The sequence below is a fragment of the Dunckerocampus dactyliophorus genome, chromosome 1, assembly GCF_027744805.1.
Source record: "Dunckerocampus dactyliophorus isolate RoL2022-P2 chromosome 1, RoL_Ddac_1.1, whole genome shotgun sequence".
NCBI classification, from domain to species: domain Eukaryota; kingdom Metazoa; phylum Chordata; class Actinopteri; order Syngnathiformes; family Syngnathidae; genus Dunckerocampus; species Dunckerocampus dactyliophorus.
In genome coordinates, this window is record NC_072819.1 from 10,173,247 (window position 1) to 10,200,110 (window position 26,864).

General features: G+C 40.2%; 3 protein-coding genes across 4 annotated transcripts; all 3 read left to right on the plus strand.

Annotated features, from left to right (window-relative positions):
• The first annotated feature begins 531 nt into the window (after positions 1-531).
• On the plus strand, positions 532-6,304 carry LOC129167852 (zinc finger protein OZF-like). Its single transcript, XM_054752506.1, has 5 exons — positions 532-562; positions 2,104-2,204; positions 2,338-2,474; positions 2,687-2,801; positions 4,411-6,304. Exons 4-5 carry the CDS (start codon positions 2,687-2,689, stop codon positions 5,478-5,480), a joined length of 1,185 nt encoding a protein of 394 aa, XP_054608481.1. The 5' UTR covers positions 532-562; positions 2,104-2,204; positions 2,338-2,474; the 3' UTR covers positions 5,481-6,304.
• Positions 6,305-9,792: 3,488 nt separating this feature from the next.
• Positions 9,793-15,531, plus strand: LOC129193841 (gastrula zinc finger protein XlCGF52.1-like). Its single transcript, XM_054798599.1, has 2 exons — positions 9,793-10,219; positions 12,581-15,531. The coding sequence occupies exon 2, from the start codon at positions 12,631-12,633 to the stop codon at positions 13,957-13,959; it is 1,329 nt and encodes a 442-aa protein (XP_054654574.1). The 5' UTR covers positions 9,793-10,219; positions 12,581-12,630; the 3' UTR covers positions 13,960-15,531.
• Positions 15,532-18,057: 2,526 nt separating this feature from the next.
• LOC129194456 (gastrula zinc finger protein XlCGF8.2DB-like) lies at positions 18,058-23,758 on the plus strand. 2 transcript variants are annotated; one of them, XM_054799759.1, is made up of 2 exons: positions 18,058-18,168; positions 20,659-23,758. In XM_054799759.1, the coding sequence occupies exon 2, from the start codon at positions 20,709-20,711 to the stop codon at positions 21,765-21,767; it is 1,059 nt and encodes a 352-aa protein (XP_054655734.1). In that variant the 5' UTR covers positions 18,058-18,168; positions 20,659-20,708; the 3' UTR covers positions 21,768-23,758. The 2 variants fall into 2 exon arrangements, with proteins under 2 accessions (XP_054655734.1, XP_054655743.1); XM_054799768.1 differs by having other exon boundaries at positions 18,081-18,532.
• The last annotated feature ends 3,106 nt before the right edge of the window (positions 23,759-26,864 follow it).

Consider the following 26,864-nt stretch of genomic DNA (forward strand, 5'->3'; position numbering starts at 1 on the left):
GAATCTCTTTGGCTTTTGGTGAAATGGGAAAATTATAGAATTTTTATCTTAAGTATTCAGTTTCTTTTCTAGAGAAAAAAAAATTATAACTGAATTTCGGGGGGACTAAAGGAGGCACAGTTAAATGTACGTCGAATAACAAAATTTGTTAGTTTATAGTCTGGTATGCTTTTACCATTCACCAAAAGCGAGGGGGACCCCTGCTGAAGAGTGATAGCGCCGTCTTTCTTGGACTGTATCGCCATGCAGATTGTTAAGAAAGTGTAAGAAAGAAAGAAAAGAAAAAAAGGGCTACAAGTCAACAATGCGCATGCGCTGAAGCCACCATCTTGGAAATACATTCCATTTCCGGGTAGCCTTCCGAGGAAAAACACAAAAGATAATTGTTTTAAATATTTGATGTGAACGACGCGGAGATTAAATGAGAGTGCGTGACAGTTTTACTCATTTCAGTACAAATTAATCTCGTTGAACTTTGAAGCTTCTGGGGCGAGTTTAGCTTGGCCAGGCGCTAACAAAGGAACCCGGAAGTTATCAACGTATCTCTCAGCAGAGAACAAACGTGAGTGTACAGTGTCGTGATTGTGTGAAAGTGTGTAAAGTATTTATACTAAGGGCGCTGGTCAATCAGCGACTAACTGCGGCTGTTGAAGCAATATATTTTGTGTGAGAAAGAACGACGGCACACCACGAGGAGCTTTCTCGAACAAAAAAGGAGCAAAAACGATAAGGTCGTTTACTTATCGACGTTATCAAGAAGCATCAAGCTGTGTAACAGAGCAGGTTAGTTTAACTCTTCATTTCACATGACTATAAGTTTTGTATTTGTTCATTAACAATACTTTAAAAATGTTTTCTATCTGATTGTCCGTTTTCCGCACGTACTCCATATATTCATTGTGCCGATATCAAGATCCATGATAGCTATTTTTCAGTTCTCTTCAGCGTTTCCATTCTCAACTATGAGTGATTTTGCTGTCATGTTGTTACATTGTTCATGTTGTTTATATATAGTGAAATAGAAATTGGCTAATATTAAGACTGGTATCGGCGATGCCGATCCGATACCGATACTTTGAGCAGGTACTGTTACACCCAGTGTGTCTGGTACATTTTTAAAAGTGGTGTATTTCAGTTCAATGCATAACGAATTATTTTTAAACTCTGGCGTTTATTGAGATAGCGATGTGATTTGACAATATAGCCAAGCTAATATACGGCAACAGTAAAAACAAACACAACAAAATCATATAAAATCTGTGAAAATGTTATTTTAAACATTTAAAGGTAAAATAATAAAACAATTAAATTACATTTTTAATTATTCAGAACTGCTATAAGAATGGAAAGTAGTTCACAATTCATGCATGGCTGATTGACAGAGCAGCGTGCCGCCGCACTTATGCATTACGTACTTAGCTAGGCGGAAGAAAAAGTAGTTCCCACCAACCATTTCGACAACATCTCAAATGAGCTACTTCCCACTGTGTTCATGTTAATGATATATACTATGCCAAATGACTAAAGTATTTATATTGATTTTAGAGCAGAAACCTCTGGTATAGGAGGTATTGATATTTCACTTGTTTTTTTTGTTGATATCGGACCCACACTCCTTGTTGCTACCTGGCGTCCGAGCTCCCATGAAGACGTGAAATGAATCCAGTCTCCAGGATTTTCTTTCTTACCCTGCTAGAAAAACAATGATAGTGAAGCACATGAACATTTCCAGAGTATCAAGCCATCCAGAGCTTGTACTACAAAGCAGGATTTACTCTTATCTGCCTACCTGGCGTCGTTGCATATTAAAGTAAACAGAGCACTGGTATTGGAATTGTATTGGTACTGGCCGATATCCATATTTAGGTAGCGGGATCAGATTGAATGTTGACATATGTAACCTGTTTTTAAATGTTGTGCCCTTTGGAAAAACAAACAGGTCGGAGATTGGAGGAGGAGGAGGAGCAAGTGGCATCACGACGAGACCACTTCCTCTCCGGATTACGCATGGAGCGCTGTGTTTTCACATTTTTGTGGTGCATTTTTTGTTGATTTTCAGTTATTAGTAATTTATTGATATCATGCCCGCTCGTTGTGTGGCAGGCTATTGCTCGAACACTCGAGCCGACGGAGTAAGTCTGTTTGCATTTCCAAAAGACCCCATCCGCCGCGAACAGTGGGCCAGGCAAGTGCTACGAACACGGGTAACATTTACACCGTCAGATTCTTCGGAATTGTGTTCGGCGCATTTCGAGGACACCTGTTTTGATAATGGGCCTCGGATAAAGGAAAGTTTGGGACTGCCTGTGTTTTACCGGAGGGTGCTTCTACCATCAGCTGTCCCGACTATCTTTCCTCAACCCAGACCGGGACCTGCGAGTGTAAACACAAGGCCTAACGCAGATGGCAAGACACAAAGAAAAAGTCAAAAACCCAGAAGAAACTCAACGGTGGAAAAGCGTCCCAAGGCGGCAGTAAGTCAATAAATAAAGTTTCTACTAGATATATTCTTAAGAGTAATAATGTGGCCTCACATGCCAAATTTCAAGGCTAGCTAACAGCGACTCGTCCCTCTCATCTTGTATCTTTAGTGTCTGCATAGATCTGTCAGTGTCAATCACTGCCAATCAGTCAGCGTACCTTTTGTGGCCCATTTTTGTCATGTGTGTTTTTTGTGTGTTATCAGATGCTCAGTGAACTGCCTTGTCAACAAGCGGGGGCAGCTCTGGCTTCCAAAACTGATGTCGTGCCACCATCAATGGTTGTTAAGACTCAATATCAGCCAAGAGGTCCCTGCAAAGGTACTCTTTAAAAAAATGGTCATGTTTGTAGTTGATGCCCTTCAAAAATCACTGTAATGTTTGAATTTCAAGGCACATGTATATTTTCGCTTTCTGATGGTCCAAATTTGTAAGTAGGAAATACTCTTCTTCAAAAAGAAGTCTCCAGTGCTGATCAATGACAATTATAGTTTTACATACAGAAAACAATTTAACATTTAAAGGAAAACTGCACTTTTGCTCATCATCCACAATCCTTATGAGACATGAAGACATATGTCTTTCTCTTTTCTGTGCATCCTAAAGATATAAAAACTGCTAAAAAGCCTTCTGAAAAAACCTCCAAAAACTGCAACAACAACCGCCATTTACATACAGTATAATGTGACCTGCATATTAACCAAGCGACAGCAACATTCTTCTTCTTATTAACATTATGTTATGCCAAAGAACTACATTACAGGCGTAGTGACACCTCGCAACACCACAACAGGTAGCTAGCTGCTAGCTGGCTAGCGACTAGCTTCACCACACACTCGCTCACAATACCCCAGGCCACTACCGAGAGGTAACACTACATATTGGAGCTGCCGCCACAGCTGTTGTGTTTTTATTTTTCAGTTTGGTAAAGTTAACGCTAGGTGTAGCGTTCGTTTCTATGTTGCTATGTGAAATGCGCCCAGGAAAGAAGTTCCGTTATTGCTTCAAATGACCAAAATACGGCAAAATGCTGTAAGTATTACATGTTATCATGAATGTACCCGTCACTACATGGTCACAGCATGTTTATAAAACCGTGAAACCTTGTTGGAGGTTTTTGGAAGTGTCTTAATAGTGGTCTTTCTAGGCGGAATAGGTGTGTCCCATTACGTGCATTTATTAGCTGCCTCTTGTTAGCGGTTTTTATAGCTTTAGAACGCACAGAAAATTCCAAAACAGTGTAGTTTTGCTTTAAGGTTACTTTTACCTTCATTGAAGACAGGTTGATGACGAAGACACGGTGTGGCAGCGATATCAGCAGAGATCAGTTATTTCTCGAATTCAGTAGTGTTTCTCACCTCAAATGTCCGCTTTTCTTTTGCTCACGGCTGCAAAATAACCCAAAAAGGAGCAAAAGAAAGTTGCAAGAGCCAGCTTTTTGATACTGAAGGTGAGAATCACTACTGAATGCAAGAAATAACTCAGCAAAACACGAAGGCGGTGTCTGTGTTGATCTCAGGTAAATAGGGGTGTTATGTCACGTCAAGAGGGCTGTAATAATGTTGAAACCCCCACTTAGAAGGTCATCAATGGGTTTTCTATTTTCTATACTCTAACTATGAAAATATTCAATTTTTAAAGAAGGAAAACTACTTTGTCACCCTTTTCTGTGCAACAGTTCAAGATTAGAAGATTTAGCGTTGCGAAACAAATCCATACTGTCACGTAAAGCCATTGGGACACCCCATGACATGTTTTTGTATACTGTATACTACACTACTCCACGTGTAAGCTGAAGCTCCTCTGACTGCTGCGGGACACTGATGAGGTCCTCAGGCATTGTCAGAACTTATGCTGGTGCAAGAAAATGCTTCACTTGACGAAGCAAAGCTGGAGTTTTATAAAGTCTTTGTCTTTTTGTGTCCTGCAGACGTCAGTGAAGAACATCTTCCCTCTGAGCAGCAGGAGTGGAACTCCAGGATGGAGCAAGAGGAACCACGGCCCCCCCACATGAAAGAGGAAGAGGATGAGCCACAACCCACCTCTGTTAAAGAGGAAGAGGAAGCTCACAGCATTAGTCAGGAGGAGCTTGAAGGACTGGAGGAGTTCCCAGTTATTGTCGGCCCTGTGCTGACTGAAGATGATGAGCACGAAGGTCACAAACGTTTTCCTTGCACGGTGTGTGGTAAACGATTCTCTCACAAATCTAGTTTAAAAATACACGCAAGTGTACACACTGGAGAGAAACCTTTCCCTTGCACGGTGTGTGGTAAAAGATTCTATCTCAAAGGTAGTTTAAAAACACACACAAGAGTACACACTGGAGAGAAACCATTTCCTTGCTTGGTGTGTGATAGAAGATTCTCTCAAAAGTGTTCTTTAAAGAGACACACAGAAATACACGCAGGAGAGACACCTTTTGCCTGCTCAGTTTGCGCTGAAGTATTCACTGAGGAGTCCAATTTGAAAGAACATATAAAAATACACACTGGAGAGAAACATTTTCCTTGCTCAGTTTGTGGTCAAGGATTCACCGATAAGTCGCATTTAAAAGAACACGCAAGAATACACACTGGAGAGAAACGTTTTCCTTGCGCGGTGTGTGGTAAAATATTGTCTCAAAAAGGTGCCTTAAAGGCACACACCATTGTACACACAGGGGAGAAACCTTTTCTTTGCACCGTGTGCGGTAAAAGATTCTTTCACAAAGGTAGCTTAAAAACACACGCAAGACTACACACTGGAGAGAAACCTTTTCCTTGCACAGTGTGTGGCAAAAGATTCCGTCACGGTGGTAGTTTAAAGGTACACACCAGAGTACACACTGGAGAGAAACCTTTTTCCTGCTCAGTTTGTGCTAAAGGATTCCCTGAGAAGTCCAATTTGAAACAACACATAAAAATACACACTGGAGAGAAACCTTTTTCCTGCTCAATTTGTGGCGAAAGTTTCCCGAGGAAGATATCCTTGATAAGGCACACAAAAGCACACACTCGTTAAAAAACTAAAGTTGTGCAAAAAAAAACCAACTGACATTATGATGAAATTTTGCAATGCCATCTTCATACGCGCTTCGCACTTTTTCACAAGGCAGCTCTGGTCTCCTGCAGTCGGAAAACAGTGTTACTTTTGAACAAAGACTGCTCAAGCGCTCAGACCAAGCAGATGCTCAAGATGAGGTTTCCCTTTAGACCGCCTACAAGCTCATTGATTGAATCTGCTGTTTCTTGCTGAAGCGTGATTGGCCGTCCCTAATATCCTGGGATATTCCTGGGTGAATTTGACTCACCCACCACTGGGCGGTGCTGGGTGGTGGTCCAAACATTTGAAATGATTTCATTTAATTTACATATCAACTAATCTGATAATCCATCCATGTATATGCCTCTGATCTTAACTATAGTCACTTCTGCCATTACATGCTGTCCTGTTAATGTTGAATTTGTAAGGAATATATTTACAAGGAATATTCGATCATCAGTATCGGGACCATATATGTTTATCAAATGTATATCTTCTGATATCAAGGACCCTTGAATTATCAAAAATCTTCCAAACTTGTTCTTAGTTCTGTTTTTTTCTTCTTTTTTTTTTTTTTTTTACCGGTACTTGGAAATGAACTGTTTTGCGTCTAAGAGTCATCACCGCAAGTAAATGATGAGAAAACACTGCCCTGCCATCTTCTTTTTTTCCCTTCCTCTTCCCGTAGATGAGTTTCTTGTAGGAAAAACTACTTTTGAGTTGTTTTGTGTTCATTTCCTGTTTAAGTTTGTTAGGTTTCTATAGACTTCTGCAGTTGCGTGAAATTCAATAAAACTTGCGGATCTATGGTCAATAAAGTACTTTGTTTTAAAGTCTGATGTGCACATAAAGATATCAAGAAGCATGAACAAGGATGCTTGAACATAAGTGTAGGGCAGCTCTCCCTTTCGGGTGCGGCCAACATTCTCGCCAGATGAACGAATCCTGGAGGCAGTCCGAAGTTAGGCTTCCAAAGTTGTTTAATTGTTGAAATGAATTGTTCTTCATTGCTTAATTACTCCTGAAACTGGATCTCCTCCTTCTCCCACACCGCTCGGAAGATTTTCATCTCGTCATTACAACTATTAGGGAGGCTGTTTCTTTAACCCATCAGATTTCAGATTCGCCTCGCAGGGGCAACTGGCAGGTGTACAGTAACGTCAAGACTGTTCCATCCTCTGATTGGTTGACGTCTGAAAGCCTATACTTTAACACAGAATTACAGAGTATGCTTGAACGCCTCATCACGTGAACAGCGCAGTGCTTAATTAATCCTGTACACAAAGAAAGGAGACAGAGACAGTTGTTCATCATTGTGTGTGTGTTTTTAAGAACAGATAAGTGAGTTTGTAAATATACATTTTATATACGTCAGCTCCAGAAAAGGTGTGTTCCCCACATCTAATGGTATTTATCCCCTATTCTGTAAGATCACCCATTGTTATATTAGCCACAAAAAATAAAATGACATACAATTTAAAATATAACAATAAAATAACATATTATAGAACAACATAATATTAAATATATAGTAGATCCAGTGACATGTGGTCAGGTGAGGCACAGCCTCAAAAGAAAATGGATTAAATAAATAAATATATAAATAAATATATTTGTAAATATATTATAAATAAATATATTATATTAAATAAATATATTTGTCTATAGAACTGTATTATAAATGTATTTCCTGTATAATTCCAATCATTTTTAACATTTTGTTCAGCAAAAAAAAAAAAAAATCACTGAATTTCATGGTCAAATGCAGGGCAGAAACCGAAGATGAGGCTGCCAGGAGGACTGTAGATCATGGCACTTGCCAGTATGTTTGTCAGTATGTTGCTAATAACAAGTTAACAGCAGAACAGCAAGTTAAATACATTACGGTAAATATGTTCTGCTGAATGCAGTGGCATCGTTAGGCCTATTTGACTGACGGCTGAAGCCCCCTAAAAATCTAGTCCTTTTTTATTTTAATCCTATATATATATATTTATATATATACACACTACTGATCAAAATCTTAAGACCAGTTGAAAAATTGCTAGAATTTGCATTTTTTTTCATTCATTTTTGGATCTTAATGAGGTTTTAAGTAAAGCTACAATATTCAAAAATAAGAAGGGGGAGTGAGATAAGCATTAGCAATTTGAAAAAAGTAATGTATTGAAAACAACAAAAAAACTGAAATAGGCTGTTTATCAGCTGATCAAAAGTTTAAGACCATCGCTCAAAAAAGAACAAAACACTCTCCATACCAGAACAAAAAATGTTTTCAGTAAGACTCAGTAATGAGAAGCTCCACCGTTCTTGTTCATCACTTCAAAAATTGCTTTGGGCATACTTGATGCGAGTGTTTCCAGGAGGCTAGTGGGAACATTGCTCCAAGTGGTGAAGATGGCTTCACCAAGGGCATCAACTGTCTGGAACTGATGGCCATTTTTATAAACTTCCCTTGCCATCCATCCCCAAATGTTCTCTATGGGATTTAAATGAGGGGAACATGCAGGATGGTCCAAAAGAGTGATGTTATTCTCCCTGAAGAAGTCCTTGGTCAAGCGAGCATTGTGAACTGCAGCGTTGTCCTGTTGAAAAACCCAGCTGTTACCACACAGACGAGGGCCCTCAGTCATGAGGGATGCCCGCTGCAACATCTGCACGTAAGCAACCGCCGTTTGACGACCCTGCACCACCTGAAGCTCCGGTGTTCCACTGAATTAAAAAGCACCCCAGACCATGATGGACCCCCCCTCCACTGTGTCGGGTAGAAAACATCTCAGGTGGGATCTCCTTGTCATGCCAGTAACGTTGGAAGCCATCTGGACCGCTAAGGTTACATTTGTTCTCATCAGAGAATAAAACATGTTTCCACCTTTCAATGTCCCATGTTTGATGCTCCCTGGCAAAGTCTAAACGGGCAGTTTTGTGGCGTTGAAGGAGACGAGGTCTTTGAATTTGTTTTTTGTTTTTTAAACCCTTTTCCCGCAGATGCCGTCTGATGGTTATTGCGCTGCAGTCGGCACCAGTAAGATCCTTAATGTGGGTGGAAGACCGCCCTGTGTCTTGATGGACAGCCAATCGGATCCTCCGGCTCAGCGTAGGTGTGATATTTTTGGGTCTACCACTTGACTTTTTTGTTCCATAATGCTCAGGATCTTTCAAAAAATGTAGAATGACTGATTTACTGCACCCAACCTCAGCAGCAATGGCACGCTGCGAGAGGCCTTGATGCAGCTCAATAATCCGACCACGTTCAAAAAGAGAAAGCTTCTTAGCTTTAGCCATCAGGAGGGCATGACAGTGTGAATGCCTGACAGAAAATGAGCATTTTGAGCAGATTTTGGCTTTTATAGCCTGTGGTCTTAAACTTTTGATCAGCTGATAAACAGCCTATTTCAGTTTAATTGTTGTTTTTAATAAATGTTTTTTGTCTCACTCCCCCTTCTTGTTTTTGCATCTTGTAGCTCTACTTAAAACCTCATTAAGATCCAAATGTGCAAAATGTAAATTCTAGAGATTTTTAAGATTTTGATGAAGAGTTAATAGGCCTGCTTAATTCTACACCACCCACAGAACACTACCTCTTTTAGAAGAGTCTAACGATGACGATTTGTCCTTTTTTTCAATAACTCCTCCTCCACCACCACAACGACGTATGCTCGACCGCTCCTCTTCAAAGTTAAATAACATTTATCATTACGTATTATTATATCATTTTTATTATTGTTGTTTTTTTTCATTAATTATCCTCGTTTAATATTACCACTGCATCCAAACTCATATTTACATACATACACATATACTGTATATGTATACACGTACATGTAGTACCTATATCATTGGTAATATTACCTTTTCCCCTACTTAAGAACGATTCGACTTAAGAACGGTCGTCTGGAACCAATTGTGTTGTTAGTTGGGGACTTAGTGTTTATACAAATGTAGATATACAAATATAAAGCAATATAGCCAAAATATGAGTTTAAATAAATAGCCATGTAACCTGTCATTATTTCATTTAAATATGATCATGACTCAGTTTTCCTTAACTTACTGTTTGGAGGCGGAAAAAGCGTTGTTATGCAAATCCATAATCGTAATACTGTTTCAACAAAATAATTGAACTTAAACTAAAATTTTACATGTATTAAACACCGTCTATTTTACAGTGTAACAAGTATAAATAAAAATCCCATACTGCGACTTAAAACAAAATTCTATATTTTTTACCTGCCGGACAGCAAAAGCTGCCAATCAACAATGCGCATGCGCTAAAATGTCGCCATCTTGGAAGTGCATTCCATTTCCGGGTAGCTTTTCGAGAAAAAACACAATGGCTAATTGTGTAAAATATTTAATGTGAACGACAGTTTTACTCATTTCAGTATATTGTACGAGTTTATACTCAATGAACACTGAAGCGTCGTGGGCTAGCTCAGCTTGCATGCTGCTAACAAGGAAACCCGGAAGTTACACATCGCTCAGCAAAGATCAAAGCGTGAGTGTAAAGCGTTGTAATTGTGTGAAAGCGTGTAGAATACAACTACTGAGAGCGTTGTTGAATCGGCGACTAACTGCTGCTGTTGAAGAAATGTTTGTCGCGTGAGAAAGAACGATAGCGAGGAGGAGCTCGTCCCGGACAAAAGAGGAGAGCGAGCGACAACGTCAACTACTGGTCGCTGTCTCCAAGAAGCATCACGTTGTGCATCACAGAGCAGGTTAGTTTAACTCTTACATCCACGTGGTTCTAAACTGTTCATGAACACTACTTATAAAAAGTGTTTTTCCGTGAAAACTTTATGTAAAGACATATCCATCGTGCCGATATCTGATCGATAATAGCGTGACGAGATAGCCATTTTTAGTTTCCTTCTGTGTTTATATTCACAGATGTGTGTGTAGATATTTACATTGTTGATATTGATATTGTTTACTGTATATAAGGATATTGTTTATATAAGGCCTGAAATGAAGGGGTTCATTTCTTTCATACCCTGCTCGTAAAAGAAAGGTGTAAAGGGAATACATTAGTGATATATAAATGAGGGGTGTACTGCAAAGCAAGTTTGGTGGTTTAGCGAGGTCTGTTGAGTCTTAAGCCAGGTTTGCTTGTACTACAAAGGCTGTCTTCTAATGAGGCTAGATCACCATGGTCATTTAGGGTCCCGGCCTGGTCATTTCCAGCGTATCAGCTTAATATTGGCTATGAAAGTGCAGCTGCTATTTACTGAGAACCTGGGAGCAAGAATAATTTGGGCAGCACTAGGACGGGATGCAATATGCAATATTAAGTCAGCGTAAGCAGAGGTATATGTCGCAGCAGTCCTTGCGTGAGTACTCAGCCCGTTGGTCTTATATTAAAATACTTTTTGGAGGAATAAGCACTCTGCGGCATCAGTCAACTGGAACAAAACACTTCTATAGTGGAACAGGAAAACTTGTCACAAAGGGAAAACATGTCAACACTGCCACTTAGTGGCCACCACGAGGTACTGCATGTGACACACGTTCTATAATTGAGATCGGTAAAATATGGTATTGATTTTTTTTTTTCAGACATGTATAACAAGTATGAAGGAGCATCACATGGTTACATTTGCACAATTCAACATGTCTGAAAAGGAGTAGGGAGAAGCAGCGCTTCGATTTAATCCTAGTCTACTTCTGAGAATTAATTCACACCACAACTTTTACTTGTTGACATTTGCAGCATTTCAACATGAAAGAAAACAATAAAAGATTGAGGATGTTAACTTTATAGGAAAACTGTACTTTTTTGGGAATTTTGCCCATCATCCACAATCCTTATGAGAGACATGAACATTCATGTCTTTCTCTTTTCTGTGCATTTTAAAGATGTTAAGACAGATAAAAGGAGCCAGCGCATTACTGCACATATGGGACATACTTATTCCTCTTATAACGTCATCTGAAAACTTGTCCAAAAAGCGACAACAACACTCCATTTACATATAATGTGACATGCATATTAACCAAGCTACAGCGACATTGTTATTATTATTATTATTATTATTAACATTGTTACTACCATTGAAACACGTTACTGGTGTATTGACACTTAGCCAGCTACCGGCTGTACTGTAGCTCCACCACAGACTCACCCGTAGCGCATCAGCGTCGCGCTCAAACCGCTACCAAAAGGTAAGGCTACATATTCGAGATGCCTCCACTCCTGTTGTGTTTTTATTTCTGACTTTGGGAAAGTTAAAGGGATAGTTTGGATTTTTTGACATGAAGTTGTGTGACATCCCCATCAGCAGTAGACTATATCAACAGTGACTTACTCCCCCCATTTGGTCCCACGAGTCCAGTTCTGGTTTGGATTTCTGTGACGAGGAACGTAGTTCCGCTTAGTTGCTGGGTCATTTAAGTAAAGAGTTTGTCTTCTCAAAACAATACGCGTTGAAAAGAGTAATACATTTGCATCATAAAAATGCCTCCTCAAAAAAATCAGGCCTCACAAATGGCTCGCCGTTATATTTGTCTCCCACCTTGTCACCTCTCCATTCGCGTGAATGTGATGCTCTCATCTTCATCCGCGACGGAGCGCCGCGGCCATCTTGTTTACATGTGTTCCACAGCTCCACTCCAGTCGCTGTTGTCATTTGAGCTAGCGCTCTCCATCGCCGCTCTCCACACAGAACACCAAACCCACACCACTGCTCTCATGTGCGCTTTATTGTAGCAGCTGTGTATTTTCCACCTATTTCAAGTTCCGGTCATTCCATTCAGGCGTGATTTTATCCATTTTTACTCCTTAAAAAGAATCATTGAAGCAACAGAATAGAAATCAAAGCTTTTTTCGAATCAAATAAAACAAAAAGTAGCACAGGCAGCACAGTAGTGGTGCATGTTTTAACACATTTTCACCCTTTGGGTGCACAACGGTTCAATAAATGGAGTACATAATGTCTTTTAAAATCATTAGGGCACCTTATGAGGTGTTTTTTTTTCCCCTCCTGGCTGTATACTATACTACTAGTGTCAGCTGGAGGTACCCTGACTTCTGTGGGACACTGATGAGATGCTGTCAGACATTGTCCTCTTGTGTCCTGCAGACGTCACCAAAGAACATCTTCCCTCTGAGCAGCAGGAGTGGAACTCCAGGATGGAGCAGGAGGAACAACAGACCCCCCGCATTAAGGAGGAAGAGGAGGAACCTCAGCCCCTCCACATTAAAGAGGAAGAGGAGGAGCCACAGCCCCTCCACATTAAAGCGGAAGAGGAGGAGCCACAGCCTGCTTATATTAAAGAGGAAGAGGAGCCACCACAGCCCCTCTTTATTAAAGAGGAAGAGGAAGATCACAGCATCAGTCAAGAGGAGCTTGAAGGCCTGGAGGTTATTGTTGTCCCTATGAAGAGTGAAGATGATGATGATGACAAAGGTCAAAGTGAGGAGAAGAGCGAGGTGGAACCTCCAAGCAGCAGCTCCACTCATCACATGACAACAGAAGCTGATGGAGACCACTGTGGAGGATCACAAGCAGACAACCTCTTAGCTCCACTATCAGATAGTGACGACATAACGTCACACTCTCCTGAGGCTGATGATGAAGACTCTAAAGCTGGTATGACATGTCACACTGACAAAAAACCCTGGAAATGCTCTCAGTGTGATAAAACCTATGCTAATAAGCGCTATCTGAAAACACACTTGAAACGTCACACAGGAGAGAAACCTTTTGCCTGCTCGGTTTGTGATAAGAGATTCTATCAAAAAGAAGATTTAAATAGACACACAAGAATACACACTGGAGAGAAACCTTTTTCTTGCTCTGTGTGTGGTAAAAGCTTCTATCAGAAAGGCGATTTAAATAGACACACAAGCATTCACACTGGAAAGAAACCTTTTCCTTGTTCAGTTTGTGCCAAAGGATTTGTTAATAAGACACATTTGAAAGAACACACAAGAATACACACCGGAGAAAGACCTTTTCTTTGCACGGTGTGTGGTAAAAGTTTCTCTCAAAAAGGTGTTTTCGAAACACACACACGACAACACACTGGAGAGAAACCATTTCCTTGCACAGTGTGTGGTAAAAGATTCTCTCATAAACGTGTTTTAATCCAACACACACGAGTACACACTAGAGAGAAACCTTTTCCATGCTTGGTGTGTGGTAAAAGATTCTCTCAAAAATGTGATTTAGAAGCACACATAAGAGTACACACTGGTGAGAAACCTTTTTCCTGCTCAGTTTGTGCTAAAGGATTCAATGAAAAGTCAAATTTGAAAGAACACATAAAAATACACACTGGAGAGAAACCTTTTCCATGTACTGTGTGTGGTAAACGATTCTATCATAAAGGTAATTTAAATGGACACACAAGAGTACACACTGGGGAGAAACCCTTTTCCTGCAGAGTTTGTGGTAAAAGCTTCTCTTGGAAGATATCTTTGATAAGACACACAAGAACACACACTAGTGGAAATTAGTCTCACAGTTGATTCATGAAAATGTCATTTGATCAAGATTGCGCCATTCTGCGGCTTTGTTTTTGTGTTAAATAGCCTATTTTGATACATATTCATCCCCATTTGCGTCATAAGACCTACACCTGCGCAAGATGGCAGCACGTACACACAGCAAAGCCCAGCGTCTCTTTGAGATTTACAGTTTCGTAGTTATTTTGCTCATATGGGGTCTCGTTTAACATCTTGAGTTACTGGATCTTGGATTTCGCAGTTCCAACATTTTTATCACAGAACTTCGACTTGTCTCTCAGAGCTCCACAGTACCAGCGTCTACACACACCACCCAGCGGGGCGGAAGTGCTCGCAAGTATCGAGAACGTAAACAAAGGTGAGGAAAGTGCAGAGGAACACATCAAGCTTACATCAACCTAGCACACCGCAGGCATTTTTCTCGCTCATGTGGGCTCTTTAGTGAATAAAATGAACGACTTATGATTCCACATCATCCACAGTAGAGACTTTTAGCCTGCAATGTCATAATTCTCACTGATAAATGACTAAACAGAAGAGTACCAGACAATGCTATTGAGCTAACCGACCACCGCACACATTGGGCTGATAGAACAGGACTGTGCATCCATGTGAACTGCTTTGTTTTCTGTGTCACTAAATAAATAAAGGTACTGTTTCTGCACACCTACCATTTTCAATTGTTTAATCTGAGTGGTTTAGCCTCTCTTTGAGGTGGGAAAAGTGGCCAATTTCAAGTTCTTCTCTTTGCATCTTCTCTGAGTGGCGACATGGGAGCCTCAAAACAACTGTCATGCCGAAGCACATTTAGACAAGCTTCATTTTGGAATAAGGTGCTGTGGACTGATGAAACTAAAATTTAGTTATTTGGACATAACAATGGGCCGTTATGCATGGAGGATGAAGAACACTTGCTACCCACAGTAAAATTTGGCGGCGGTTCCATGATGATGTGGGGTTGTGTGGCCAGTGCAGGTACTGGCAGTCTTGTTAAAGTTGAAGGTTGCATGGATTCCAGTCAGTATCAGCAGATTCTTGCGAACAATGTTCAAGAATCAGTGACAAAGCTGAAGTTGCGCCGGGGCTGGACACTTCAACAAGACAATGACCCTAAACGCTGCTCAAATTCTGCTAAGGAATTCATGCAGAGGAACAAATCCAACGTTCTGGAACGGCCATCTCAGTCCCCAGACCTGAACATTATTCAAAATCTGTGGTGTGATTTAAAGCGGGCTGTCCATGCTAGGAAACATCAAACCTGAGTGAACTGGAGATGTTTTGCAAAGAAGAATGATCAAAAATACCATCAACCAGAATCCAGACCCTCATTGGAAGCTACAGGAAGCGTTTAGAGGCTCTTATTTCTGCAAAAGGAGGATCTACTAAATATATTGTCATTTTTCTGTTGGGGTGCCCAAATGTGTGCACCTGCCCACTTTTGTTTAAATAATTATTGCACACTTTCTGTCAATCCTATAAACTCCATTTCACTTCTCAAATGATATATTTCACTGAAATTGTTCATCCCAACAACCATTGACTTATAAAGGAAAATCTTTTTCATACCGCTGTATGTGTATCTGTATATATGTGTGTGTGTGTGTACATAGGTTCTGTGTTAATGTGATCTTGTATTTACATTTCTCTTGCTTCTGTCTTGAGAGCAGTCTGCAATGATTATCTACACTGCCAGTAAATTGCAGTGAATTTCTTGGAGATGAATAAAGTATCTATCTAGCTAGCTATCTATATACAGTATCTGCTGTACCTATCTATGTCACTAACCAGTTTCAAAGACGATACTCTTTCTCGATTATGTAAAGACAGAAGACATCCACCATAAACTTGATAAAGAACACTAAAGTACGAAAGATAACCATGATCAGGATGGAGCTCCAGGACAGCCAGACATGTGGTACCACCATAGAACATCACTGATGGCCTCCAAACCTTCTCCTCCTTTTGGGCTTCCTGCACCTCATCATTATTTGACCTGCCCTCATGCTTGATACTGTGCAGGATGCAGCATTGTTTTATTACATCAAGTATATATGTGTTTAAATAAAACATATATTAAAACTTATAAATACAATGCAAGTATAGATGAGGTTTTTAAATGATACTTAAGTGCTTATATTTATATATAAGCACATATTAAAAAATAATGTGTTGTTGCTGATCACAGTGTTGTAGCCTACAAATGAACGAAGGGGCCAAGAAGTAATCAATCAATAATGTAGCTATTAATATTACTATTGTCTAATGCAGGGGTGTCAAAATTTTTCCAGCGAGGGCCACATACTGAAAAATTACGGAGCCCCGGAGGGGACATGGAGAAAAAAAATATCATGGGTTAAAAAAAAAAAAAAAAAAGAACGAACTTTTGCGAGATAACCTAAAACTGTTTTGCGAGGGAACGCAAAAGCGACTGTGGTAAAGGTGGAAACATATTGACATATTCACACTTCCGGGATCAATAACTCCCAAGTGAATGTCTCTAACACAGCAAACCATACCTCTTTCCAACCGTGGCAACACAGAAAAACAGCTACAACCCAGTTTTTATCAAAACGAGCCGTGTTCTGTGCAGTTTGACTTATGTTGATCTCTGTGAGAAGCCGGCAGCGAGACCGGAGCGCAGGGACCGTCTACAAATGTCTCTTCTTCATCTGTATTATGGCGGTTGGCATTAATGTTGACAACTCCTCATTCCACATTCACTTGGGAGTTATTGATCTCGGAAGTGTGAATATGTCAATATGTTTCCATCTTTACCACAGTCGCTTTTGCGTTCCCTCGCAAAACAGTTTTGCGTTATCTCGCAAAAGTTTTGCAAGGGAACGCAAAAGTTCATTCTTTTTTTTTTGATATTTTACCCATCAAAAAAAAATATGATGGGTAAAAAAAAAAAGAACGAACTTTTGCATTCCCTCGCAAAAGTTTTGCGAGATAACGCAAAACTGTTTTGCACAAAAAAAATGAAAATATGGAAGGGGCACTTTATTTTGTAAACCAACACATAGAGATATGTTAAGAAACTATATGCAGCTCAAGAAAAAAATGCCTTTCACCTTTGCTACTAAAAATGACATTTTTTCCATAATAATATTTTTGTAAAATTGCGACTTTTGTTCTTCATTCAATTATGACTTTTTTTCTTATTGTTTTGACTTTATTCCCGTAAAATTACAGACGTGTTTTCCATTTCTGCTGGGGTGTTTTTTAATTTTCAAACTATTTCATTTCAGCATTCCTTTTGTAAATTTTCTTTATTTTAATTTTCTTTATTTTATTTTTACTTTAACTTTATTCCCATAATATTTTTTCTCTTTTTATTTCAACATTGTTACTAAAATGATATTTTTCCTCATATTACAAGATTATTCTTGTAAAATTGCAATTTCTTTCTCATTAGAATTTTTTTTCTCAATATTTTTACTTTACTCTCGACAAATTTCTGCTGTTGTTTTTTTTTGTATAATTTTCCGAGTATTTCAACTTTCTTCTTGCATTTCCTTCTCCTAATATTTTCTCTTTAGTCTCATGTTCTAAATTTTCCCCCAACCCAAGTTTCCAAAAATTACAACTTTATTCATTTTTTTATTTAAATAAATATACAATTCTTTAATATTTCAACTTCATGCGACTAAAATGACATTTTTCCTCATACTATTACTTTATTCTTGTGAAATTATGGCTTTTTTTCCTTGCTAGATTACAAGTCTTCTCTTGATATTTTGACTTTTGATTGATTTGCTGTTTTTTTTTTAAGTTTCCTTGTTACAGTGCATTTTTAGACTCTGCTGTGGGCCGATAAAATCACCGCCGTGGGCCGCAAATGGCCCCCGGGCCGCACTTTGGACACCCCTGGTCTAATATATCAGGTTTAGCTCTGAGCTGGAGATAAATCTGCTGACTGAAAACCGGTCTTCTCTCTCCTGTAACACCTACATTTTAAATAATAATAACTTCGCTTCTATTATGTCAGATTTTGTTTGTTCTTCTTCGCTTTGTTTATGTTTTCGCTGTCCTTTTGTGATGGAAGGCAGAGATCATCGAGTCATGACGTCAGGGTAAACACGAGAACACGTGACACAACCAGGAAGTGTGAGGAAGGCTAACCGCTCGACGGTGTAAATTCACAAGGCTGGTCGCGCGGCTTGGCGAGGAATCTCCGGGCGTCTAACCTTCGTCGACCGGGTAGGCTTCTGGCCTTGTCGGCTGCAGACCCTTATATTGTACACAGCCAGTGACAGTTTTACTCACTTCAGCATAAACTCGTCTCCAAGAACTTTGACGCTTATCAGGCTAGCTTAGCTTGCTAACAAAGAGACCCGGAAGTTATCAACACATTGCTGAGCAGCGCTCAAGTGAGTGCAAAGTGTGGTGATTATGTCAGTGTGTGTAAAGTAGAAATACTGCCGGCTGTGGTGAGTCAGTTGTAGTGTGAGAAAGAACAATAGCAGAATACGAGGACGAACTTTCTCGAACAAACGAGGAGAACGGGCGACGAGGTCGACTCATAGATATCGTGTTTAAGAAGCATCACGTTACACAGAAGCAGGTTAGTTTAACTCATACTTTCATATGGTTATAAGCTGACCTTTAACTGGACTTATCAAAAATGTTTCTCCGTGAATGTCCATTTTCTTTACGTAAGCCACATAACCATCATGCCGATATCAAGGGGTGGTGTCAGTGTGATCGATTCCAGCGTGATGGGATAGCTAGTTTGTTTTCAGGACACTGCTGTGTTTATATTCATAAATGTGTCTTTTTGTTGTTGTATTGTTACATTGTTATTTATATACCACCTTAATTGTTCACATTGTGTCCGATTGATACCAACATTTGCTACATGGTCGTTTCCCAGTCAAGACGTTTCCCCGTCAACGTCGAGTCGTTTCCCGCATAAATATGTACAAAAAAGTGAAAGTTAGAGACACAAATTTATGTGGTTTATTTATATGGTTTTTATTTGTGTGAAAGTTATAGTTGCGCATTTTTGTTAGAACTACAAGTATTCTTTGCCGTAAAAAGTAATAAGAAAGCAACATATTCAGTAACACAATAGGCTGTATTGACGCATGGCCTCCACATCGTTGCTGGTGGGATGATGACGATGCTGTTTGATTGATCTAAATTTGTGTCTTGTAGTCAGATGGGGAAACGACTCGATACTGACGGGGAACCATCTTGCCATATTCGTGGGCGAATGCTTGACGGTGAATCGTTTTGGCGGGGAAACGACCATAATCCAGCTACAACACGTGCTCAGTAGTGAGAACGATACATTGCTTTGTCAAAAGCAGTGGTTCCTAGACTTTTTACAGTCGCGTACCCCCTCAGACATTTGACTTGAAGCCATGTACCCCCTATTCCTGCACACTTAAGAAACAAACCTTTTTTAAGGTGTGGTTTGGTGTTTATTTGCTTCAGACATGTGGAACAAGTTACACGAAGGAACATCACATGGTTACATTTGCACAATTCAACATGTCTGAAAAGGAGTAAGAAGAAGCAGCGCTAATATTTAATCCTACGCCTTCCCCATGTCTATTACTGATCATTCATTCACATCTCAAGATTTCACTTTGCGACATTTGTCATTTACATTTTTTCCATTTCCTGAATGAAAGGATGGTGTTAAAAAAGAGACGTAAACATTGAGGATGTTGACTTCAAAACTGCATTAAGTCTTTGTGGGTTATGTCTTTCACGTCCTTGGAGTTGAGATGCTGTCATCGTATTTGTCCAGTTCTTTGATGTCTTTGACAACAAGAACTTTGGCTCCCTCCGGTCCTCCGATTAACTTGAGGTGATTTTGCAGGTGGCGCTCCAAGTGTTTTGAACTTTCCCCTGCTTCCTGAAGTCGCGTGCCTTCTTGGGGATGTCAGCGTTGCGTTTTGTCAGATGCTCATTGATGTGGACCAGTGGTTCCCAAACCTTTCACAGTCGTGTACCCCTTCCAGACATCTGACTGGAAGTCATGTACCTCCTACTCCTGTACACTTAAAAAACAAACCACACAATGAAATGCCTTTGATATATTATTGAATATATGTTATGGCATTATATATTAAGATCACGGGTACAATCGGTAATGAGTTTTCTCTGTAGGGTGGCTGGGCTCTCTCGTAGCGATAAGGTGAGTAGCACTGTCAGCCAGGAAACTCGTGAGTGGAACTGCTGCTGCTCCGCATGGAGAGGAGCCAGATGAGGTCTGCAACAACATGGAAATAATCAGTACAATGCGACTAATGTTACACGTAAACGTAATAATTATAAATAGGAGGGCGGCGAGGTTTTGTTGCAGTATTGCTACTAGCGCCAACTGCAGCGCAAACAAACCTCTGAAGTCCGCCATTGCTGTTGTTTTTGTTTCGCGCGCGTGGCTCCCTCTTGTACTTCTGCTCACGTGACGGCGATTGTCTGTCTACATGGCAACGGCAAGCCGGCGTTTTCAGATTGCCACGCTCTGGAAGCCGTTCTCAAAAAATACCGTCTCAGGTCACCCAGAACGCCGTTCCCGTGTGGATGAGAGGCTGAAACGACGGCAAGTTTTTCCTTGCCTCCGTCGCCAAGTGCTTGCTCATGTGGGGTTTCTGTTTTCATTTCTGACTAGCGTGGTCGTATACCTGCTAAATGTGTAATGGAATTGAAAAGCACGTCTTGTCTTGTGGTCTGCAGGCATCAGTGCAGAAAATCCTCCCCTTGGGTAGCAGGAGTCGAACTCCAGCATGGAGCAGCGGGAACCACAGCCGCCACACATTAAAGAGGAAGAGGAAGAGGGAGAACCACAGCCCCCACTCATTAAAGTGGAAGAGGAGGACCACAGCATCAGTCAGGAGGCACTTAAAGGACTGGAGTTCCGAGTTATTGTTGTCCCTGTGAAGAGTGAAGGTGATGAGTACGAAGATCAAAGTGAGGAGAAGAGCGAGGTGGAGCCTCCAAACAGCAGCTCCACTCATCACATGACAACAGAAGCTGATGGAGACCACTGTGGAGGATCACAAGCAGACAACCTCTTAGCTCCACTATCAGATAGTGACGACATAACGTCACAGTCTACTGACACTGATGATGAAGACTCTGAAGCTGATATGACATGTCACACTGACAACACACGCTGGAAATGCTCTCCATGTGATAAAACCTATGCCAACAAGCAAAAGCTGAAAGAACACATCAGGCGTCACACGGGAGAGAAACCTTTTCTTTGCACTGTGTGTGGTAAAAGATTCTCTCGAAAATATGTTTTAAAAACACACACAGAAGTACACACTGGAGAGAAACCTTTTCCTTGCTTGGAGTGTGGCGAAAGATTTTCTCAAAAAGCTAATTTAAAAAGACACACAAGAATACACACCGGAGAGAAGTCTATGCCTTGTACAGTGTGTGGTAAAAGATTCCAACGGAAAAGTAGTTTAGATAGACACACGAGAGTACACACTGGAGAGAAACCATTTGCTTGCCTGGTGTGCGGTACAAGATTTGCTCAAAAACACGTTTTAAAAGCGCACACAAGGGTGCACGCTGGAGAGAAATCTTTTCCTTGCTCGGCGTGCGGTAAAAGATTCTCTCAAAAATGTGATTTAAAAGCACACACAATCATACACGCGGGAGAGAAGTGTTTTCGTTGTACAGTCTGTGGTAAAATATTCTCTCGAAAAGATAACTTCAATAGGCACACAAGAGTACACACTGGAGAGAAACCTTTTCCTTGCCTGGTGTGTGGTACAAGATTTGCTCAAAAATATCTTTTAAAAGCACACACAAGAGTACACGCTGGAGAGTAGTATCGATACCGGTCCCAATTTCTGGGACTTTTGTGTGTGTTTATGTGGTAAGAAATGCTAATTTACTAATTGTATTATTATATTTCTAATTTAAGATATTTGTCTCTTGATATAGAAAGTTAAATAAATCAAAACAACATCCAGCTGTTTGCATTGTAACATCACAGTTGTTTCAGACATTTCTTCCACATGAAAATACGGAACTCCAACTAAAACTCAGCTTTATGCACTTATATTCCTTTCCTTTCCCCTCGCAGAAAATAGCCAGGAGTCCATGGAGTAAGTTAAAAACAGATGAGCAAAAGAGGATTAAGTTAATAATAAATATAATAATATACAAATTGAAGTACAGTGGTGCCTCGGTTAACGTCCGCCCAGTTAGCGTGTTTTTTGGTTAACATCCAACATTGTTGCTAAGATTTTGCATTGGTTTGCGTTCTCCCGCTTGGTTGGCGGTCAAAATGGGTGCGTTTTTTATATACACCGGCATCTTTGATCACGTGCACAAAAGGGAATCTCGCGATACTTCACTTCAGAGGTATGTAAAGAAAACCCAACCGCGCTGTCTGCACGACTTAATATCAATACGTCGAGTACACGACAGCACTATGTGCGACGCGCATTGTTCCCGCACGGGTATGCATTGTCACCACCGTTTCACGCATCCATGAAGCAGTCGTGGTGTTATTTTGGTCCCGTTATGTCACACGTACAGCAAGCATTACCCTTAGGTTCATTAATTCCATTATTTGTTGACTATTCCCCCCAACTTGCTCCAAGAGGTGTTGGAAAAGTTAATCCATTCATGTGAATGAGACATGTTTTGATATGCACCGCGCCCGCATCATTGTTTGCGCATAGATGGCGGTGCTTTTCTGGTTTTTACATTCATCAAATTTGAGCGCAGGTGAACAAATTGCTGTAATATGGTTGTCTTTTTTTTTTTTTTTTTTTTTTTGTCCAAGGGTCTACAGGTAAAATGTTAAACGTTCACTTCTCCAATTCATGTCTTGTTTGTGGCATTGTTTTTTGAATGTAAAACTGTGCATGTTTAAAATCCTTCAACAGACCTCTATGCATCGATTTTTTTGTGGCACGAGTGCAGAAACAGTTGCCCTCCATGCATAATCTTTCCTCCTCCCTCTTTGCAAAACTAGGTAAAAGTGATGTTCAGCTGCCGATTAATTTGTCTTTTGTAATTACGTTTGCATTTTGTGCGTGTAAAGCTATAATTACGGTCTATAAAATGTGTTCTGTGTTAACATTTTTGGATGTCTGGAACAGATTAATTGGATTTACATGATTTTCTATGGGAAAATTTGCTTTGGTTAGAGTCTGTTTTGGTTTGAGTCGGACCGTTTGAGCGGATTAATGACGTTAACCAAAGCACCAGTGTAGCGTAATACAAACTCCACATGAAAACGGAGTTGTTTGTCGTGAACTACACTACTACGTCGCTAGGGGGCGATTGTAGTCATTGAATCGCTTTGTGTGTGGAAGAAGACCAAGGTACATGCTAATGCCGTTAGCTAAGAAGCTTTCCTTGCCGAAGCTAGCAGATAGTCCATCCAACGGATGGTACAGCTTTCTACAACTCTTTTGTGTTGTTGGTAATGCTTTAAAGTGTGTTTCAATGACATCTGCTTTGGATCGTGTGGTTGTGGTGCCTTTCAGAGGCACAAAAATAATTCGCCATTGGGGTAGTAGATAAAGTTCACTATGCAAGCTGTCTGCTATGTAGTAAATTATTTGTAATTGCTGGATTACCTGTCAATGACGTCTAAATGGATGTATATGGATATTCCAGGCTTACTTTACTAAATAAAGTATCACTAGAGATGTTGGCTGTGAATGGTCTTTCTCACATACTTGTAATACTAACTACCGACTAGTTATTGTTGGATAATTGTCACTAACTAAATAACGTATGATTTTCAGTCTATTTTAATTCATGTGTGAAGACACAAATGAAGTTTTGGAGGTTTAGTTTGGTTGAAATAGAGCTGTTTGGACATTTCTACCCACCGGGATGCGTCATGTCTCATAACATTGATATTTATTAACAGGTAGGTTTTATTGTATCCATATACTAAAAACGATGACTTATTTCAGCTTCTGTAGCTTTAATTTGTCTCCTTGGTATAAATGTTGTCCTCTTCCTCTGGCTTCATCTTGTGAATTGAATTGTTTTAAGGTCAACGCTGTGACACTCCGCAGCTGGTCTGGTACCAAAACATGGTACCTTTTTGATTTGACGTGAATCGGTGCTCGGCAGTACCGATGGAATTCGGTTGGTGCCTATAAAGTATTGTTTTTGTACTCAAAAGAAGTGTCATGCGCGCAGGCTGCTGAGCTGGAAGGTGCTTGTCACTGCCGTCCTTCCATAGAGAGGAAAAGCCAGTGTTTTTGGTTTGTGTTTTACATCAGTAACAGCAGCTAGAGAGCAGCAAGTCATATCCATTAAATATATTTTATGCTCTGCTCATTGAACACGTTAATTTGACCTCCAAGATGGAAGATTATACAGTTGAGTGCGAAAGTCAGGGCACCCCTTTAAAAACAGTATATTTTATATATTAAAAAGATAATATTCATATTTATAGTCTCTCTGGTATATCGGGGGAAAAAGGACAATATCAGGAAACATTAATGCGTAGTTACATTTTATTTTATAAACTGAACAAAGTTAGGAAAAATAAAATCATTTTGGCATGGACAAAAGTCGAGTCATCTTTTCGTCGCTGTCGCCCAGACGAGGACCAATCAGCGGGAGTTTCATTCATCGACCAATGAGAGGACAGGAGGCTAATCAGTACGCTGTACTTGCCGTGTCAGATTTCCTGGAGCTGACTTTTTGACATTTCCAAAGAAAGAATAGAGATATAAAGAAAAAAAGCAGCGGCTCGGGAACTCGTTGGCGCCGTAGTAAACATGTCTGGTAAGTTTACACTCATTTTACACTGACATTTATGTAAGTTTATCTTCAATACTAGCAAGATCCGGTACTAGCATGAGTCCTCACTTTTCCTCCTCTGAACTACTTTGATACCCCGAAATTCCCTCCACATCAGACAGCCAATCAAAGCGTGGGAGACTCGGACAATTCGCTTTGGGTGTGACTTCGTCGCTCACCTGTGTAGCTGGTCAAAATCGCTTGTCGCCTCCCGTGTGCATGGTTTCGTACGAATTTCGCCAATCGCAGTCATTTGTTGCCTCCCGTTTGTGGCGCCCATAAAACAGCCTCTGGCAGATGTCACAGCTTGTAAACACTTTTTACAACCAAGTACAAGCCTCTGGATTCTGTTATTTGGGATTTCCCCCATTCCGCCGCAAAAGACTTCCAGTTCTGCAATATTCTTGGGTCGCTTTAGCCACAGATTTTCAATGATGTTTAAGTCTGGCGACTGTGAAGGCATTCCCAAACCTTCAGCTTGCATTTCTTTGAGGTAGTCCATGGTGAAGATATGTTTAGCATCATTATCCTGTTGTAGAAGCCGTTCACTTTTTTAATATTTGCCTCCATGATTTGCTGGTATTTAATGGAATCCATTCCTCCCATTCCAAATCACATGTAATTAATACTTTTTAAAAAATGGACATGTTTTAATTACTGGTGATTCATATAACAGACTAGGACTAATACATTTACTGTACAACAGGGGTCCCTAACCACCGGGCCTGAGGAAACCTTTCAGGCGCAATGATAAAAAAAATACACACAAAAAAATACTTTTGTTAATAACTAAATACAATTAAGTAAATGCATATAAATTTTGGAAATATGGGCCATTATTTTATTTTAAAAATAATATAGTTTGAAGTTTTTGCATGTTTATGTTGATTGTTGCGAGTGTCCCACTTTGTTTGACAGTCCTTGAACGCACCATTGTACGTGCGCTAGCCTTCTCCCACTCTGCACAGATTGTCAACTATACTGTATTTTTATCGTTTTTTTCCACTTCATATTTGCTCCCAAATGCTGATACTCTGTGGGAATGCATAAAGGTAAAGTTTGATGACATTATTGAGTGCTAATGTGTATATTTGTTGTGTGCACAGCTTCAAGTTAATTCATGCTAGCACGCTGCCTGTTGCACACACATCAAGCAGCGGCGCTATAATCTTCTCTCTGAAAAACAAACTCCAAGCTTACAGTGGTGGATGGTGGGTCTGTATTCACTTTGTGCTTTTAATTTGATGTTGTTCCTGTCTTAGTTTTACACAATACATACTAAATGAGATCAATTACATCGCTATACGACCCCCACCGCCACCACCACACCGGTCCGCGGAGATTTGTGGGAACACGAGCCAGGCCGTGGGTCCAAAAAGGATGTGGACCACTGCTGTACAGGACTAATATACTATTGACAGGTTTGATTGAGAATTACTATATACGCACAAATATTCACATTTTAGCAACATTTTATGCATGTTTTCATTGTTGTAAATATTTATCGATGTACAACAGTAGTCCAAACAGTTGTTGAGCCTGATAGATGGGCTAGGACTAAATAAAACATTGCACTTTTTAAGGGACGTTCAAACTGAATCATCACACTGAGTTTTCCTTCTTCCAAACTTCTTCTCATGAGTTTTTTTATGACTGTGTTCAACTTTAAAAACTAGAGCCGGTTGTTTCCTGCTACAGGTGGACAGTCGCGTACAAGAAGACCAAGGACAATAGGGAGTGCTACTTTTTTGTGGTGGGTGCATCCGTTTTGATGGCAAATAGTCTAATGAAGCCGTTTTTTTCTTTAGACGGGAACATCATGAAGGTTAAAACAAGTGGTGCAGGAACGCAAACATCTAGGCAGGACAATTTGAGGGTAATCTTGCCCGCTTGCCATCTGAGGACTGTGGACACACTTGTGCCATCACTGCCATGTGCCTCTGTGTTACGACCCAGGGGGACATAACATATTTAATGAGGACACGAGCGGTGGGAAAAACAAGTCACCAAAGTTTGATGCATAAGCTAAAAAAAAAAAAAGAAATGAACCCATAACTCCTAAATAGTTGTGTACATAACCTGAATACTGGTAATATGTCAGTCAAATTAGCTATGTAACGTTCATTAGGGCACACACTTCATGT